General features: G+C 48.1%; 1 protein-coding gene across 2 annotated transcripts in view; it reads left to right on the top strand.

The window, feature by feature from the left end:
• Positions 1-832: 832 nt before the first annotated feature.
• LOC142258925 (uncharacterized) overlaps positions 833-17,817 on the top strand; it is a 118,736-nt gene continuing 101,751 nt past the window's right edge. For both annotated transcript variants that reach the window (XM_075331483.1, XM_075331482.1), the window contains exons 1-3: positions 833-973; positions 1,103-1,282; positions 1,364-1,487. In XM_075331483.1, coding sequence (XP_075187598.1) covers positions 896-973; positions 1,103-1,282; positions 1,364-1,487 — 382 coding nt within the window. In that variant the 5' untranslated portion in view covers positions 833-895. The remainder of the gene's footprint in view (positions 974-1,102; positions 1,283-1,363; positions 1,488-17,817) is intronic.

The following is a 17,817-nucleotide window of genomic DNA, read 5'->3' as shown; positions in this document are numbered from 1 at the left end:
GCTCTGCAGGTGGAGGTAGGTGCAGGGTATTATATATCTAGTGTGCGGCTCTGCAGGTGGAGGTAGGTGCAGGGTATTATATATCTAGTGTACGGCTCTGCAGGTGGAGGTAGGTGCAGGGTATTATATATCTAGTGTGCGGCTCTGCAGGTGGAGGTAGGTGCAGGGTATTATATATCTAGTGTGCGGCTCTGCAGGTGGAGGTAGGTGCAGGGTATTATATATCTAGTGTGCGGCTCTGCAGGTGGAGGTAGGTGCAGGGTATTATATATCTAGTGTGCGGCTCTGCAGGTGGAGGTAGGTGCAGGGTATTATATATCTAGTGTGCGGCTCTGCAGGTGGAGGTAGGTGCAGGGTATTATATATCTAGTGTGCGGCTCTGCAGGTGGAGGTAGGTGCAGGGTATTATATATCTAGTGTGCGGCTCTGCAGGTGGAGGTAGGTGCAGGGTATTGTATATCTAGTGTGCGGCTCTGCAGGTGGAGGTAGGTGCAGGGTATTATATATCTAGTGTGCGGCTCTGCAGGTGGAGGTGTGTGGAGATTCCCCATTACTGGGGCAGGGGGCATTAACCCCTTCAGCTCTGAGACTATTTGGGGCGGGGGAGGTTCCTCTCTCTGCTCCTTAGATATAATGGCGGCGGCTCTATCTGTCTCTGTCACATACGTTTTGCTGATATTCCGGCCTCTGTACTGGGAAATGTCGTCTCCATCTTGTTATATTCTCAGGGTTTTCCCTATAGAGAGATTTCTTGTATCTCCAGTAATTGTATTATTACAGCGGATTCTTTATGATGTTACATCGTCATCTTCTCCCCATTCAGGTCCCTACAATATCGGATCTTCTCAGTGGAGATCTTCTATAGAAGAGAATTCTCCTGATTGCCCCGTGAAGGATGGATATGGACAGGGACAAGATGGCGGAGAAGATATTACACCTCACCCTAGAGATCCTCTTCCGGCTTACTGGAGAGGTGAGAGATTCTGATGACGTCACATTACATCATTCTTATCTATGGGAATAACAGATGGACAGAACTGGAGAGGTGAGGACTCTGGAAATGTCTGGAGTGAGATTTATTACTGTGTCTCTCCATAACCAGGATTACACAGTAGTGAAGAAGACCTCTAGTGAGCGCTGTCAGGCCCCTGTGTCTGAGGGATGGGGAAGACCCCTAAGCCCAATCACGGGGCCTCCACCTCACCCCCCGATACATGAGGACATCAATGACCAGAAGATCCTAGAAGTCACCTACAAGATGATTGAGCTGCTGACTGGAGAGGTGACACTGCTGGGAATGCTGGGACATTATACAGTAACGCTATGAAGGGATCGGGGGTGACGGTATCATTGTATGTGTCAGGTTCCTATAAGGTGTCAGGACGTCACCGTCTATTTCTCCATGGAGGAGTGGGAGTATTTAGAAGGACACAAAGATCTGTACAAGGACGTCATGATGGCGGTTCCTCAGCCCCTCACATCACCAGGTAATAGACAGGACTAAATACACACGGCCTATAATTATCTGTATGTAAGGAATGAATTCAGTCCCTGTATGTGTCTCCTCCAGGTCTATCCAGTAAGAGGACAACACCAGAGAGATGTCCCCGTCCTCTTCTCCCACAGGACTGTAAACAAGAAGACCCCGATGTTCCTCAGGATCATCAGGTAGATGGAGAGAAGGTGCCATGAAATCCCCCTATGATGTGTAGACGGCTGTGAAGGTCTTGTGCTCAGTCTTGTTTTATCCTCCAGTATTATATGTGATATACTTGTGTAATCAATTGAAATACTATGTCCCAAGAATGAGAAAAGTATTTTAAGGCTATGTGCGCACGTTGCGTAAATACATGCAGTTACGCTGCGCTTTGTAGCGCAGCGTAACTGCATGCGTCCTGCGTCCCCTGCACAGTCTATGGAGATTGTGCAGGGGCCGTGTGCACGTGGCGTTTTAGAGCGCAGCGCTTCGGCTGCTGCCGAAGCGCTGCGTAAAAAGAAGTGACATGTCACTTCTTCCGTGCGCTTTGCCGGCAGCTCCTGCTCTGTCTATGGGAGGAGCTGCAGGCAGAGCGCATGGAATCGGCTTTTTTTTTTTTTCACTACGGACATTTCTGCAGCGATTTAAAGTGCACGTGTGCTCTTCAGATCGCTGCAGAAATTTCTGCAGTAACTGTACGCAACGTGCCCACATAGCCTAAGAGTGATACCTTTATAGGCTAACCAGAAAAATTATATTAAGCAAGCTTTCAAAGCACAGAGGCTCCTTCTTCAGGCAAATTACAAATGAATTACTGAGACTAAACACAACATTTAAATGAATGTTACAACAGGACATGGGAAAGATGATGCCTCCTAAAGATAAGCCAAGGAAATCAAATTAAGTTTTTTCTTAGAAATGATTTGATTTCCTTGGCTTATCTTTAGGAGGCATCATCTTTCCCATGTCCTGTTGTAACATTCATTTAAATGTTGTGTTTAGTCTCAGTAATTCATTTGTAATTTGCCTGAAGAAGGAGCCTCTGTGCTCTGAATGCTTGCTTAATATCATTTTTCTGGTTAGCCTATAAAGGTATCACTCCTAAAATACTTTTGTCATTCTTGGGACATAATATTTCAATTGATTTTTCTGGCTAACACGGTACCACAATATTACCCTGTATTGCACATACTCGTGTAATGAGAGCGGTGGAGATGGCAGGATTAGAGCTGATCATAGATGGGACTTCTCCATCTGCCTGTGACTTTTACAATATTTGTTTCAGGGGGAAGATCTGCCCCATATTAATACTACAGAGACATATGTGAGGGGTGATGAGCGGAGTAAAGAGGAGATTCCTACAGATAACCGCCCAGGTGAGTAGTGACCACTAAATGCAGAGAAGTCACAGATTCTTCTCAGTCACCGGCTGTGGCTGCTTTATCAGCGTTGTAGTCCGGCCATATCAATGGTCACCATTCTGCTGCTAGACCACCACATGCTCCTCCACCCAAAACTGTCCCCATTATTTTGGGCATTGGACGCCCTTCTGTTGGAGTGAGATCTGTATCAGCCGGATCTTACAGGTAGGATCCATCCTATCCTCTGAAATTAGATTTTGACCCTTAGCTGCCCAATTCTCTAATCTGCAGAGCCAAATGACAGTGTACGTAGAATGTGCAGACAACTTTGAAAATCATGGGAAGAAGAATCTAATCAGTATGGTGGACCCCTAAGAGAAAGCGGAGGGTAATGATGCTGGTGACCTCCTAGATTCTTAGTTTGGTGCCGTGTTCTCCAGGTGAATAAAGATTGATTGCTCTCAGTGGGAGAAACAAAATATTAATCTTGTAGTTGATGAAGAGACCTCAGTAGTCTGGAAAGCTTGCTTTGTAACATAATTTATTTTTATCTTTATCCGCCATTAATAAGTATCATAACTACAAGATTCTTATTGTTTCTCCCACTGAGAGCGATGAATCCATCTTCCTAGAATCTCGGCCTCTTATTGATGGATCTTCCTTCTCTCCCTTCTGATGAATGTGCTGATAGGGGCGTTGTTATCCAAAGTTGGGCACAGGGTAAAGCTGGTGTCACACTAAACGACAGCGACAACGACGTCGCTGTTACGTCACCATTTTCGGTGACGTAACAGCGACCTTGTAAGTCGCTGTTATGATCGCTGCTTAGCTGTCAAACACAGCAGAAGCAGCGATCATAAGGTCGCTGTGCTACATGTTCAGAGAGCAGGGAGCCGCGCTTAGCGCTGGCTCTTTGCTCTCCTGCAGCACACATCGGGTTAATTAACCCGATGTGTGCTGCAGCTACATGTCACAGTGCAGAGAGCAAGGAGCCGCGCACACTGCTTAGCGCTGGCTCCTTGCTCTCCTTGCTACAGTATACATCGGGTTAATTACCCGATGCGTACTGCAGCCACATGTCACAGTGCAGGAGCCGGCACTGGCAGCAAGAGCGGAGGCTGGTAACCAGCGTAAACATCGGGTAACCAGGGAAAGGTCTTCCCTTGGTTACCCGATGTTTACGCTGGTTACAGCTTACCGCAGCTGCCAGTGCCGGCTCCTGATCGCTTCATTTCGTCGCTCTCTCGCTGTCACACACAGCGATGTGTGTGTCACAGCGGGAGAGTGACGACCAAAAAATGAAGCTGGACATTCAGCAACGACCGGCGACCTCACAGCAGGGGCCAGGTCGTTGCTGGATGTCACACACAGCGACAGCGACGGGACGTCGCTGCAACGTCACAGAAAATGGTGACGTAGCAGCGACGTCGTTGTCGTCGTCGTTATGTGTGACACCAGCTTAACTGTAACATATGAGGGAGGTTAGAATTACCCCACAGTGGGTACATGGAGGCCGGGCAGCCCACCCACAGGATTTCCAAAATGTAATTAGACAAAAAAGGAAAGTAATAACACAGAAAGTCCTGATATTTTTACCTTGAAGAGCCTGAAAGATATTTTCTCTGAATTCTACAAATGTCCATTATATAAGACCTTGTACTGGAGCCGTCCATTGTGGAGTCCGAGAGGCAGAAAGTAAATGTCTAATATTTCTTCAAGAAACTCATCTGACAGAAGATATTGGCCCCTACAATAGTTTGGATTGCCGAGAGCCCCCGAGCCACATACTGTAATTACTCCAGATGTGTCCCCTCTAGTTACTAAATCACTGACGGTGAAGGCTGTCGGGGGGAGGGCGGTCATTTTAGTAGATGTGTTATTGTCTATAGTCACAGTTTTCTCTATAGTAGTTAGTACCAAAGCCGCTCTTATTTCATGGCTTTCCACTGCAGCCAGTTTTCTGCTCCTATCCAGGCCCCATTTCTCCAATCTGACATCTGTCACTTTACATGATAACACCTTTGTAATGCTGAATCTGATCCCAGTGTTTCTGAGATTGTTTTCTGTGGCGTATTCTACTTTATCTTAGCTGTAATGTGAGGTTGATTTGTTTTCCATTTATTTAAACAAAAAAAATCCTGAAATTTACCAAAAATGTAAAAGAATTAGAAGTAAAGAAACATTGTATTTGGAAGCTCTTAAAACAAATAGTGATACCGCAACATATAGTCAATAGATAGCATTTACCATATTCTGCTTTATTAGCCTAAAGTAGTATTTTGACTCCACAGGCAGTCTCTGGAAATTTGCAAGAAGTGGATGTTGTAGAGCAAGGGTATCAAATATGCGGCTCCTCAGGCTGCTTCTGGCGGCCCTCAAGCCCGTGCCCCCCTTGATGATCACGGCTGGTGCAGGGGCCGCAGCCGTCAGTGATTTATTATTATAATTATTATTTATTATTATTTATTATTATAGTGCCATTAATTCCATGGCACCTTACAAGTGAAAAAGGGTACACATAAATACTAGTACAACAGTCATTAACAGTACAAAACAGACTGGTACAGGAGGAGAGAGGACCCTGCCTGTGAGGGCTCACAGTCTATAGGGAAAGGGTGAGGGTACAATAGGTGAGGACAGAGCTGGTTACGCAGTGGTGTACTCGACTGAGGGTTATTGTGGGTTGTAGGCTTGTCGGAAGTTATGGGTCTTCAGGTTCCTCTTGAAGCTTTTCACGGTAGGAGAGAGTCTGATATACTGGCGTAGAGTATTCCAGAGTATGGTGAAGGCATGGGAGAAATCTTGTATGCAATTGTGGGAAGAGGAGATAAGAGAGGAATAGAGAAGGAGATCTTGTGAGGATCTGAGATGTCGTACAGGTATGTACCGGGAGACTAGGTGACAGATGTAAGGGGGAGACTGATTGTGGATGGCTTTGTAGGTCATGGTTAATGTTTTGAACTGGAGTCTTTGGGCAATGGGAAGCCAGTGAAGGTATTGGCAGAGTGGTGAGGCTGGGGAATAGCGAGGGGAGAGGTGGATTAATCGGGCTGCAGATTTCAGGATAGATTGGAGGGGTGCAAGAGTGTTGGAAGGGAAGCCAGAGAGCAGGAGGTTGCAGTAGTCGAGGCAGTAGATGATGAGGGCATGTACAAATGTTTTTTGCTGATTCTTGGTTAAGGAAAGCACGAATCTGGGAGATATTTCTGAGTTAAAGTCTGCATGAGGTGAAGAGGGCTTGGATGTGTGGCTTGAAGGATAGAGCAGAGTCGAGGGTTACTCCAAGTCAACGAGACTGTGAGACTGGGGAGAGTGAGCAGCCATCAACTTTGATGGACAGGCTTGGTGGAGGAGTTGAATGAGGAGGAGGAAAGACAATGAATTCTGTTTTGTCCATGTTAAGCTTTCGGAATCGTGCAGAGAAGAAGGATGAAATAGCAGACAGACATTGTGGGATTATGGTTAGAAAAGAGGTTATGTCAGGTTCAGAAAGGTAGATCTGCGTATCCTCGGCATAGAGATGATACTGAAAGCCGTGGGACTCTATGAGCTGTCCCAGGCCGAAGTTGTAGATGGAGGACAGCAGGGGTCCAAGAACAGAACAGAACCTTGGGGGACACCAATGGATAGAGGGTGGGATGAGGTGGTGGTGTGAGAATGAGAGACGCTGAAAGTTCGATCAGTTAGGTATGAAGAGATCCAAGATAGGGCCAAGTCTGTGATGCCCAAAGAGGAGAGAATCTGTAAAAGGAGGGAGAGGTCTACTGTGTCGAAGGCAGAGGACAGGTCCAGGAGTAGGAGGACAGAGTAGTGTTACTTGGCTTTGGCAGTTAGTAGGTCATTAGTGAAGATAGTTAGGGCAGTTTCAGTGGAGTGATGCGGTCAGAAGCCAGATTGTAGCTGGTCAAAGACGGAGCAGGAGGAGAGGCCTGAGGACAGTTCAAGATGGATATGCTGTGCCAGTAGTTTTGAGGCATAGGGGAGAAGGGATATGGGGCGGTAGCTAGACACGGAGGATGGGTCAGGAGAGAGCTTTTTGATGATGGGTGTAATCGAAGCATGTTTAAAGGGAACCTGTCATCAGAAATTTCGCCCAAAAGCTAAAAGATTCCCCCTCTGCAGCTCCTGGGCTGCATTCTAGGAAGGTCCCTGTTATTATTGTGCCCCATGTGAGACCAAAATAAAGCCTTTATAAAGTTCTACCTTTTTGTATGCAGCTTCTGTAAATCTGTCATGGGGGCGGGCTCTCTGCCGTCCGTTATTTTGCCCCCTGGTCCTGTACGCCGCCCCCATCGCTCCTTTCCATATCTGATGCACCACCCACTGCTCCAGCCATCCCCACGCATGCCCAGTGCCAGTCTCACAGGACTGAGCAGTGTGACCGCTGGTGACGTGTGCGCAGGCAAGTGATTATGGACGGGACTGTGACTGTTATCAGCAAGTACCCGGCCATAATCTCGTGAGCGCGCAAACCTCTCCAGCATTCACACTGAGCTCAGTGTAGATGCTAGACTGTATGGGCTGCTTCCAGGGATGACGTCCCTTTGTCATGTGATAGGGGCGTGTTCGAAATACTATCACATGACAAAGGGACGTCATCCCTGGAAGCAGCCCATACAGTCTAGCATCTACACTGAGCTCAGTGTGAATGCTGGAGAGGTTTGCGCGCTCACGAGATTATGGCCGGGTACTTGCTGATAACAGTCACAGTCCCGTCCATAATCACTTGCCTGCGCACATGTCACCAGCGTTCACACTGCTCAGTCCTGTGAGACTGGCACTGGGCATGCGTGGGGATGGCTGGAGCAGTGGGTGGTGCATCAGATATGGAAAGGAGCGATGGGGGCGGCGTACAGGACCAGGGGGCAAAATAACGGACGGCAGAGAGCCCGCCCCCGTGACAGATTTACAGAAGCTGCATACAAAAAGGTAGAACTTTATAAAGGCTTTATTTTGGTCTCACATGGGGCACAATAATAACAGGGACCTTCCTAGAATGCAGCCCAGGAGCTGCAGAGGGGGAATCTTTTAGCTTTTGGGCGAAATTTCTGATGACAGGTTCCCTTTAAAGCATGAAGGGAATACACCAGTTGATAGTGATAGGTTGAAGAGATGGTTTAGGGCTGGGATGAGGACTGTGGTGATGTTGGGATTGAGGTGCGATGGGAGCGGGTAAAGTGAATAGGTGGTTAGATGTGATCTTGAGAGTAGAGTGGAAAGATCATCTTCTGTCATGGGGGAGAAGCTGGATTTGGAGGAAGAGGGCTGAGTAGCTATGAAAGGGGCTGTAGGGATTGTGGGCCAAAGCTTGCTCTAATGTTGTCAATCTTCTGCTTGAAGAAAGAGGCAAAGTCTTCAGCTGAGATGAGAGGAGAGGGAGGTGGTGCTGGGGGACGGAGGAGAGAATTGAAAGTGTTGAATAGCTGTTTAGGGTTGTGAGATAGAGAGGATATGAGGGATGAGAAGTAGGTTTGTTTTGCAGCAGTGAGTGCAGACTTGAAAGTGGTGATGGACTCTTTATATGCAGTGAAGTGCTCAGTGGAATAAGACGTCTTCAATTTGCGCTCAGCAATTCTTGAAGCCCGTCTCAGTTCTTTAGTCTGGCTCATGTGCCAAGGTTGCCTGTTGATTGTGCGAGTTTTGGTGTGTGTGAGGGGGACAGCCGATTCAAGAGCTGCAGAGATTGTAGTGTTACATGACGCAGATGCTGCAGCCTCTTTATATAAGGAAGCAATGTCTGCGAGAGGGAAAAGGCACTGAGAAAAGGAGTGTAAATCAAGATGATTGAGATTTCTGCGAGGGTGTGACTGTTTGTGGAGGGAGGGTTGTGTATTTGGAGAAGAGAGGGAAGAGAATGTGAGTAGGTTATCGTCAGACAGGGGGAGTGGTTAGTTAGAGAGGTTAGATGGGGAACAGAGGCGAGTGAAGATGAGGTCCAGCGTGTGGCCATCTTTGTGAGTAGCTACAGAGGAGCATTGGGTGAGGCCGAAGGAGGAAGTGAGTCTTAGAAGTTTAGAGACAGCTGAGTGAGAGGTGTCGGTGGAAATGTTGAAATCACCCATGATGATGGTGGGAATGTCGGTGAAAAGGAAATGTAGTAGCCAGGTGGTGAAGTGGTCAAAAAAGGGGGTGGCTGGCCCTGGAGGACGATAAATGACAGCCAGTTGGAGGTTGGAAGGGGAGTAGATGCGGACGGAGTGCACCTCAAAAGAGGGGAGAGTAGCAGAGAATGGCAGTGGAATTAATGTAAAGGAGCATTTGTCAGACAGGAGCAATAAAACTGCTCCATTATGCTTCTTACTGGGGCAGGGGGTGTGAGACAGATGGAGACCACCATAAGAAAGTGCAGCAGGAGAGGCTGCGTCAGAGGGGGTAGCCAGGTTTCTGTGATGCTGAGGAAGTAAAGTTTATTAGTGATGAAAAGATCATGGATGTCGGAAAGTTTGTTGCAGACAGAGCGAGTGTTCCATTGAGCTCCTGTTAGAGGGACTGGGGGAGCGGGGGCTGGGTGAATGGGTATGAGGTTAGAAGGGTTGTGAAAATATGTCATAGACCGTGGATGAGGGTTCGAAGAGACAATGGGGATGTGCTGAGGAGGACCAGGATTAGGAGAGATATCACCAGTAGTGAGGAGAAGCAGAGAGAGTGTTAGTAGGTGGGAGCAGGAGAGGCCATGAGGAGGCCATGAGGTGGTCGTGTGTGTCTGGTGACACAGGGTGTAATGTGGAGGAAAAGATCTGAGGAGGAGGTGAGGTGGGTGGGGAGGATGGAGGGAGAGATGACCAGGTCATTACTGAGTGTAGAGATCAGAGGCGTAAGGAAAATATGAAGTGTTATAGGGGTGAAAGTGAAGAGAAACACAAACATTGTTTCTAGAGACTTTGTCCCTGATGAAGCCTATTGGCGATACACGTGGGGCGTATCCCAGGGTCTCCACCTTTTGGAGTTGTTACTGTTAGATGGGTTCACCATTGGTTAGTATACACCTTGGCTAGGGCTACCTTAACTGTTTAGCTATCTCTCTCACAGTTGAGATGTACTTTGATTACTATTGTAAGAGAACTAATCTAATTGCCTGGTATAATATATAAGATGGTGACCCATACGCCAGTGTTGTCACATATATTTATTGGGGTACTGTGACTTATGTTACTGCACAATTGTCTAATTCTAGTGTGTAGTTTGCACATCATTGTGATTTGTGGAGATACCCTGGTGTGGGTTTTATGGTTTTTAATGTGTTTTAATTCCTTTCTCGCCTTTTCATTGGGGGACACAGACAGTGGATATAATGGTGTCTCCAGGGGAGGCGTGACACTAGATTGAAAAAATGTTATCTCCTCCTCCCACAGCATATACCCTAGCTAGATAGGAAACTAGCTCAGTTTTTTCTAGTGTTAGCAGGGAGGCTGACCTGTCTGGCCTGAGCCCCAGGCCAGCTTATTTTTATTTATTTATTTATTTATTTTTCATTTTGTTCCTATTTTGGATTATGGGGCAATACCAGGGTGCCTTGCTACTCCCGTTTCCCCCATGTACGGGCAGAGGAAACCTGGCGTGCATAAGCCGTCAGTCTTCCCTCGCGCCCAAGTGGTCGGGTCTGCGTACCCCTCCAGGCTCCAGCCGAGGACCTGCTTCAGCCTTGAGCCGAAGATGCGTCCCTGAGATCCCCGCATCCATCACCGACGCGTCTTCAGACGGAGCCAGGAGCAGGTAGGGAGATGACGAGTCATCTGTCCCCTGCATCCAAACCACCGCCTGGAAAGGCGCCGGTGGGCCGATGCAGACCGTGATCCCGGGGAGCATCATTAATTTAGCCCCCGGCTTCAGCCTGCATTCTAGCAACGCCCTCTCTCACTGCTCTGGAAGCCGCTCCCTCACTCAGGACCAGCTCCTTTCCAATTGGCAGTCACGCTTAGTCCCAGCCCTGGGACCAATCAGCCTCCGGGGGCCGTCTCTCTCCTCCAGGCTGCCAGGAACACTGGACGCCATTTTCCACATGGGGAGCAGACACGGGTGAGATCGCCTCCTTGGCTCTGCACTTCTGCAGCACTATATACCGCTCTGCTCAGCGGTATATCGCTGTCTCTCTAGCGGTGTGCGCCTGCTGGCTAGCGGTGTATATCAGCTACTAGCGGTATATACTGGCTCTGCCTGCAGGTATATGCCGACTGTTTGACAGTATATGCCATTTTGCTATCGGTATATACCGGCTCTACATAGCAGTCACTTTATAATACTGCTAGTGGCTCCTCACTCATAGTAACAGCGGCATATCCCTATATGGGGCTGTAGGACTCTGTTGCTGACATGTGTACCCACAAGGGTGATAAAGCTTCCCAGGCATCCTCTACGGACCTGTACTATACTTGTACCACCTGTGGACGCTCGTTTTCTAATGGCCGAAGCTATCCACTATGCCGGGGCTGCGATGCCCCTACTACCGTGTCACAACAGACCCAGTTGCCGGACCAGGACGCCGCGCAGATTTTGGATTCTGCCCCGGCCACTGGCCATGCAGCACCCCCGTCTGATGACGTTCTTCCTGCATGGGCTCTTCTAAAGTCTAAAAGGATAGATGACCTTGTCACTCAGATATCCCAAACCTCAGGCAGCCTTCCCCCGGCTCAGCTCCTTTAGAGGAGCCCGCCTGCTTCGTCTGGTCCTTCTTCCCCAGAACGTAAAAAGGCTGCTTCCAAGATGCGCCATTGCGACCTCCTACGCCTCTTCCGACTCGGACGATGGTCAGTCTGACCCGGGCTCTGTGACTTTTAGTAGTCACGACTCCCAAGACTCTGACTCTGATTCAGATGTCCCTTCCGAGTCTAGGCATATAGAAAACACACTAATTTCGGCTGTCAATCACTCTTTGTCGATTTCTGATCAGCCTACGGACCCGACTTCTCAGTCGGCAATCAAGCGGGCCAAGAAGCCTCCTAAGTCCTTTGCCCAGGATCCGGTTTTTCGTCAAATCGTGTCTAAACGGTGGCATCACCCTGATAGAAGGTTTAATAAAAAACCTTTCACTTCATTCGCTTATCCTTTTCCATCTGAAATGGTTAAGACCTGGTCAGTACCCCCCGTTGTGGACCCGCCAGTATCCAGGCTGGCTAAACACACGGTTATGTCCGTTTCAGACAGCGCGTCTCTCAAGGACTCGTCCAACCGCGAAGTTGATGCGGCAGTCAAGTCTATTTTCCAGGCTTCAGGCTCCTCTCTTCGTCCCCTGACCTTTTTGCCTTGACATGGGTCGCGAGAGCTATGGGTGTGTGGAGTAAGAACCTACGCAGGATGCTACGCTCTTGTAATATTCCTCCGGAGGCTTTTGAGATCCTTGATTTGATCTCCCTAGCCTTTAATTATTTTCTTCACGGCTCCCTAGATGCAGCTAGTTTGTCAGCCCTAACGGCAGCCAATGCTGTTTTTGCCCGCAGAATCCTGTGGCTAAAGATATGGAACGCGGACAGTGCCTCCAAGAAATCTCTGTCCACACTCCCCTTCCATGGTCTTCGCCTGTTTGGAGAATCCCTGGACAAACTCATATCTGAGACGACGGGTGGAAAAAGTACCATTCTACCACAAAAGCGGCATGTATCCAGGAATTTTAAAAAATCTTCTTGGCGCAGGCAGTTTTTTCGGCCAGTCTCCCAAAAACTTTCAGTACAAAGATCGTCCCAACGCTCAGATCGAGGATCCGGCCCCTCAAGGGGCTCTTCTTGGTGTTCCCACTCCAAACAACCTAAACCTAAGGGACCTCGCCCTGCACAGGCCCCCTCAGCATGACGCCAGGTATCCCTCAGATCCGACTCCTGTTGGAGGGCGGCTTCTACATTTTCGGGATATCTGGCTAGATCACACTCAAGATGCTTGGGTTTGAGAAATCGTCACCTCAGGTTCCAAGATCGATTTCCATTCCCTGCCGGCCAGCAGGTTTCTGCGTTCTCGTCTCCCAAAGTCTGAAACGCAAAGCCAGGCCTTATTTCAGGCCATAGCCTCGTTACAAAAAGCAAACGTTATCATTCCAGTGCCACTGGAACAGCGCGGCAAAGGTTTCTATTCAAACCTTTTTGTCGTTCCCAAATAAGATGGCTCTGTCCGCCCTATCTTGGATCTGAAAAGACTGAACAGATCCGTACGCATTCGGACATTCCGAATGGAGTCATTGAGAGCAGTACTAGCCGCCATGGAACCGGAAGAATTCCTAGCCTCCATAGATGTTCAAGATGCTTATTTACACATTCCCATATGTGTATCCCATCAACGGTTCCTTCGTTTTGCCGTAGGACACCGTCATTACCAATTCAGGGCCCTCCCCTTTGGACTGGCCACTGCGCCTCGGGTCTTCACAAAGGTCATGGTGGCTGTCATGTCCATTTTGCACCCCAGAGGCGTTCTGGTCGTTCCCTTTTTGGACGACCTACTCGTCAAGGGGAGCTCTCCTCAAGTTTGCTCAGAAAGCGTGCAGATATGCTTAGACACGCTGTCAAGGCTAGGGTGGCTTATCAACTTCAACAAGTCATCCCTCATTCCTCATCAGCGCATCACCTTTTTAGGTATGCTGATAGACACGGCTCAGTCCTGGGTTTTTCTTCCAGAAGACAAGAGGTCTTCCCTCATCCGGGCCGCCCAATCCCTCCGCTCCCGCCGTCACACATCCCTCCGGAATGGGATGAGAGTGTTAGACAAGATGGTGGCAGTCATGGAAGCCGTGTCCTTTGCCCAATTCCATCTGCGCCCTCTACAACTGGATCTTTTCTCCTTCTGGGACAAGAATCCAACTTCTCTAGACCGGTCAGTCCGCTTATCTCGGACTGCGCTCCACTCCCTCGTCTGGTGGACTCAAGTCTCATCCCTATCTCAAGGGAAGTAGTCACGACAGATGCCAGCCTCATAGGCTGGGGAGCGGTGTTTCTCCACCACACTGTTCACGGACGCTGGTCTCCCTCCGAACGCTCCCTTCACATCAACGTTCTAGAGATCAGAGCCACATTTTTTGCCCTTCAGAACTTTCAGCCCTTGCTATTGGGTCTCCCTGTTCGGATCCAGTCAGACAATGCCACGGCTGTGGCTTACATCAACCGTCAAGGAGGAACTCGCAGCAGGACAGCGATGAAAGAAGTATCCAGGATTCTTCTTTGGGCAGAGATGCACATTCCCATTATTTCAGCTGTCCATATTCCGGGAGTAGACAACTGGGCCGCAGACTTTCTCAGCAGACAGGGTCTAGCGGCAGGGGAATGGTCCCTCCACGACGAAGTGTTCCATCAGATCACTCTTCGTTGGGGACTCCCAGATGTGGACCTCATGGCATCTCGGATGAACGCCAAGGTACACCCCTTCATATCCCGGTCGAGAGACCCGCTAGCGCTCGGCTCCGATGCTGTAGTCTTCCCGTGGTTGCAGTTTCGCCTGCCCTACATCTTCCCTCCGTTTCTTCTCATTCCGAGAGTAATCAAGAAAATCAAGGCGGAGGGAATTCCCGTGATCCTCGTGACCCCGGACTGGCCCAGGAGAGCCTGGTACCCAGAGCTTCTCCAACTTCTCAGCGACTCTCCCTGGCATCTCCCCAACCGCCCGGATCTTCTGTCGCAAGGTCCAATATTCCACCAGAACACAGCACAGCTGCATTTGACGGCGTGGTGCTTGAATCCTTGATTCTAGCCAAGTCAGGTCTTTCTTCTAAGGTAGTTCATACCATGCTTAAAGCTCGGAAGCCTTCCTCCGCCAGTATCTATCACAGGACCTGGAAGACCTATCTTTCCTGGTGGGACCGTCATCACCGGTCGCCCCCTTGGTTTTTCAATCCCTGATGTGCTTGCATTTCTGCAAGACGGTCTGGACTCTGGACTAGCCCTCAGTACCCTTAAAGGTCAAGTTTCTGCCTTGTCAATTTTTTTCCAGAAGCAGCTGGCTTCTCGCCCTCAGGTCCGTACATTTCTTCAAGGGGTAGCGCATTTGGTCCCTCCTTATCGCCACCCCTTAGATCCCTGGGATCTGAATCTGGTTCTCGGAGCTCTTCAGCTTCCTCCTTTCGAACCTTTAAGAGAAATCTCTCTTCAACGTCTCTCTTGGAAGGTTGCCTTTTTAGTCGCCATTACCTTTATCAGACGAGTATCCGAACTGGTGGCCCTTTCCTGTCGCTCACCTTACCTGATATTCCATCACGATAAGGTGGTCCTTCGGCCTTCCCCCACCTTTCTTCCGAAGGTCGTATCTTCTTTCCACTTGAACGAAGACATTGTGTTGCCGTCATTCTGTCCGGCCCCGGTCCACTCCTTTGAAAAAGCCCTTCACACTAGATCTTGTTAGGGCTCTGCGGATCTACATCTCCAAAACAGCGCCGTTGCGCAAGTCCAATGCCCTCTTCGTCCTCTCAGAAGTACACAAAAAGGGCAACCAGGCTTCTAAATCCACGATTTCTTGATGGATCAGGACTGCCATCTGTGAGGCATACAAAGCACGAGGTTCTGTTCCCCCTCAATCTGTGCAGGCCCACTCTACGCGAGCAGTGGGTGCTTCCTGGGCTATCCGCCATCAGGCTTCGGCGGCCCAACTTTGCAGGGCCGCTACCTGGTCCAGTGTGCACACGTTTACAAAATTCTACAGCGTGCATACGCATGCCTCCGCGGATGCTGCTCTTGGAAGACAAGTCCTTCAGGCGGCAGTGGCCCATTTATAAGTGGCCACTGCTCGTTTTTTTTGACAGTGTTGGTATGTGTTCACTGCAGTTGCAGTTGTTAGTCAGCTCTTAGTCTGATGTTATACACTGTTAATAGTTCAGTTCCCACCCAGGGACTGCTTTGGGACGTCCCACTGTCTGTGTCCCCCAATGAAAAGACGAGAAAGGAAATGACATTTTTGTGTACTCACCTTAAAATGTCTTTCTTGGAGCCTTTCATTGGGGAACACAGCTCCTGCCCTTGTTTTTTCGTTGTTCTTCTCCTACTGCTTTTTCACCAAACTGAGCTAGTTTCCTGCCTAGCTAGGGTATATGCTGTGGGAGGAGGAGCTAACACTTTTTCAATCTAGTGTCGCGCCTCCCCTGGAGACACCATACTACCCACTGTCTGTATCCCCCAATGAAAGGCTCCAAGAAAGACATTTTACGGTGAGTACACAAAAATGAAATTTTTTTGCAATTCAATAAAAATCTTATTTATTAACATACATGTTGGGTGTGCTTCCTGGATTATGCAGTATCTTTTTCTTCTATATTCAATTCATTGCATCATACTTATATGGTGCAGACTTGTATTGATGCAGACTAAAATCTCATGCAGACTTCATAGGAACAATTTATACACCTACAAGTGCAATCAGCTGTGAAGGGATCGGTCGTCACTTATCTAGATCACTCACATCAAAGCTGAGCCCAGATGTGGGGATACCATAGCCAGAGATAACAAGGGGATCATAAAGAAAGTTGGGAGAGGGTGATGGAGGGGTCAGTTGGAAGCAGAAGATTGATACAAGAAGCAGAGAGAAGGAAGATCAGATCATGGGAAAGTAGGGTGGCTGTGGGAAGATAGACATGATGATTAGATGATGGTAGAAAACTGATGATAGATAACCAAGTGCATCATAATAATAATTCAGGTCTAATTCATTGCATCATACTTATATGGTGCATACGTGTATTGGTGTAAATGTTGTAGAGCGGTTACTACCAGTGTTGTTGGAAACAGAGGCCTACGCCTGCCACTGGCCACTAATGCATGTCTTGATTTAAAAATACAGCCTGTGTGTTGCATGGACCTTACCTCCCTGGTGTTTTAAAGCCCTATGGGGAGGGGGAAATTGATGGTATTTTACCGCTGTGTTCCTGGAAGGAGCAATATTTGAATTTTGGAACAGAAATTTGGCTTAAATAGATTGCAGGCACCATGTTGCATTTGACAGGCCTCTAAGGTACCTAAACAGCAGAAACCCCCACAAGTTACCCCATTTTGGAAACTAGACCCTTTAAGGATTTTATCTAGGGGTATATTGAGCATTTTGAACCCACAGGTATTTCGCAGAATTTGATATTGGGCAGTCATATTGAAAATTTTCTTTATTTTTTTTTTCACAAAAATAAAGCTTTAGCATCAAATTTCTCACTTTTTCAATAGGTAACACCAAAAAGTGGACCCCACAGTTTATTACCCACGTTCTTATGAGCACAGTGATTCCCCACATGTCTGTTTGGACAAATGGAAGGGCTCGGAATAGAAGGAACAAAATTTGAATATTGGAAAGTAAATTTGTCTAAAAAGGATTGTGGGCACTATGTAGCATTTGTAGGGCCCCTAAGATACCTAAACAGCAGAAACCCCCCACAAGTTACTCCATTTTGGAAAATAGACACCTCAAGGAATTTATCTAGATAATTGGTGAGCACTTTGAACCCCCGGAGGCTTCACAGAATTTTATAACATTGATCCGTGAAAATAAAAAAAAATACATTTTTACGACAAAATTGTTACTTGTTACGAAAACACTCTGCATCCAAAACGCTGCAAACCCTGATCATGGGCACATAACTTAAAAAGCTAGGATGGATTGATGTATAGATAGATGTCAAAAACATATATAATGTCTCATATTGTAGTATATTCTAAGCTGGCACCTTTTAGTGACTTTCATGTGGCACTAAAGGTTGTTTAGCCTTGTTTTAGCCCAAAAAAAAAACCGGGTAAAGCAGAAGGCTGCAGATCATAGCTGGAAGCTTCATCTCGGCTGGTAATCCAAAATGGAGGTCTCCCCACGCAGTTTTTTTTTTTTTAAATTAACCATGGTGTCCCCCCCCCATATTGGATTACCAGCCAAATTAAAGCGGACAGCTGTGGTCTGGTATTCTCAGGGTGGGAAGGCCCATATTTTTGGCCCTTCCCAGCCTAAAAATAGCAGGCCGATGCCGCCACAGAAGTGGTGCATCCATTAGATGCGCCAGTCTTGGCGCTTTGTCCCGGCTCTTCCCATTGCCCTGGTGCGGTGGCA

The sequence above is a fragment of the Anomaloglossus baeobatrachus genome (assembly GCF_048569485.1).
Source record: "Anomaloglossus baeobatrachus isolate aAnoBae1 chromosome 5 unlocalized genomic scaffold, aAnoBae1.hap1 SUPER_5_unloc_18, whole genome shotgun sequence".
In the NCBI taxonomy this organism is placed as follows: domain Eukaryota; kingdom Metazoa; phylum Chordata; class Amphibia; order Anura; family Aromobatidae; genus Anomaloglossus; species Anomaloglossus baeobatrachus.
Note: the sequence above shows the minus strand (reverse complement) of the source record. Positions and strands in the feature narration are given on the sequence as shown.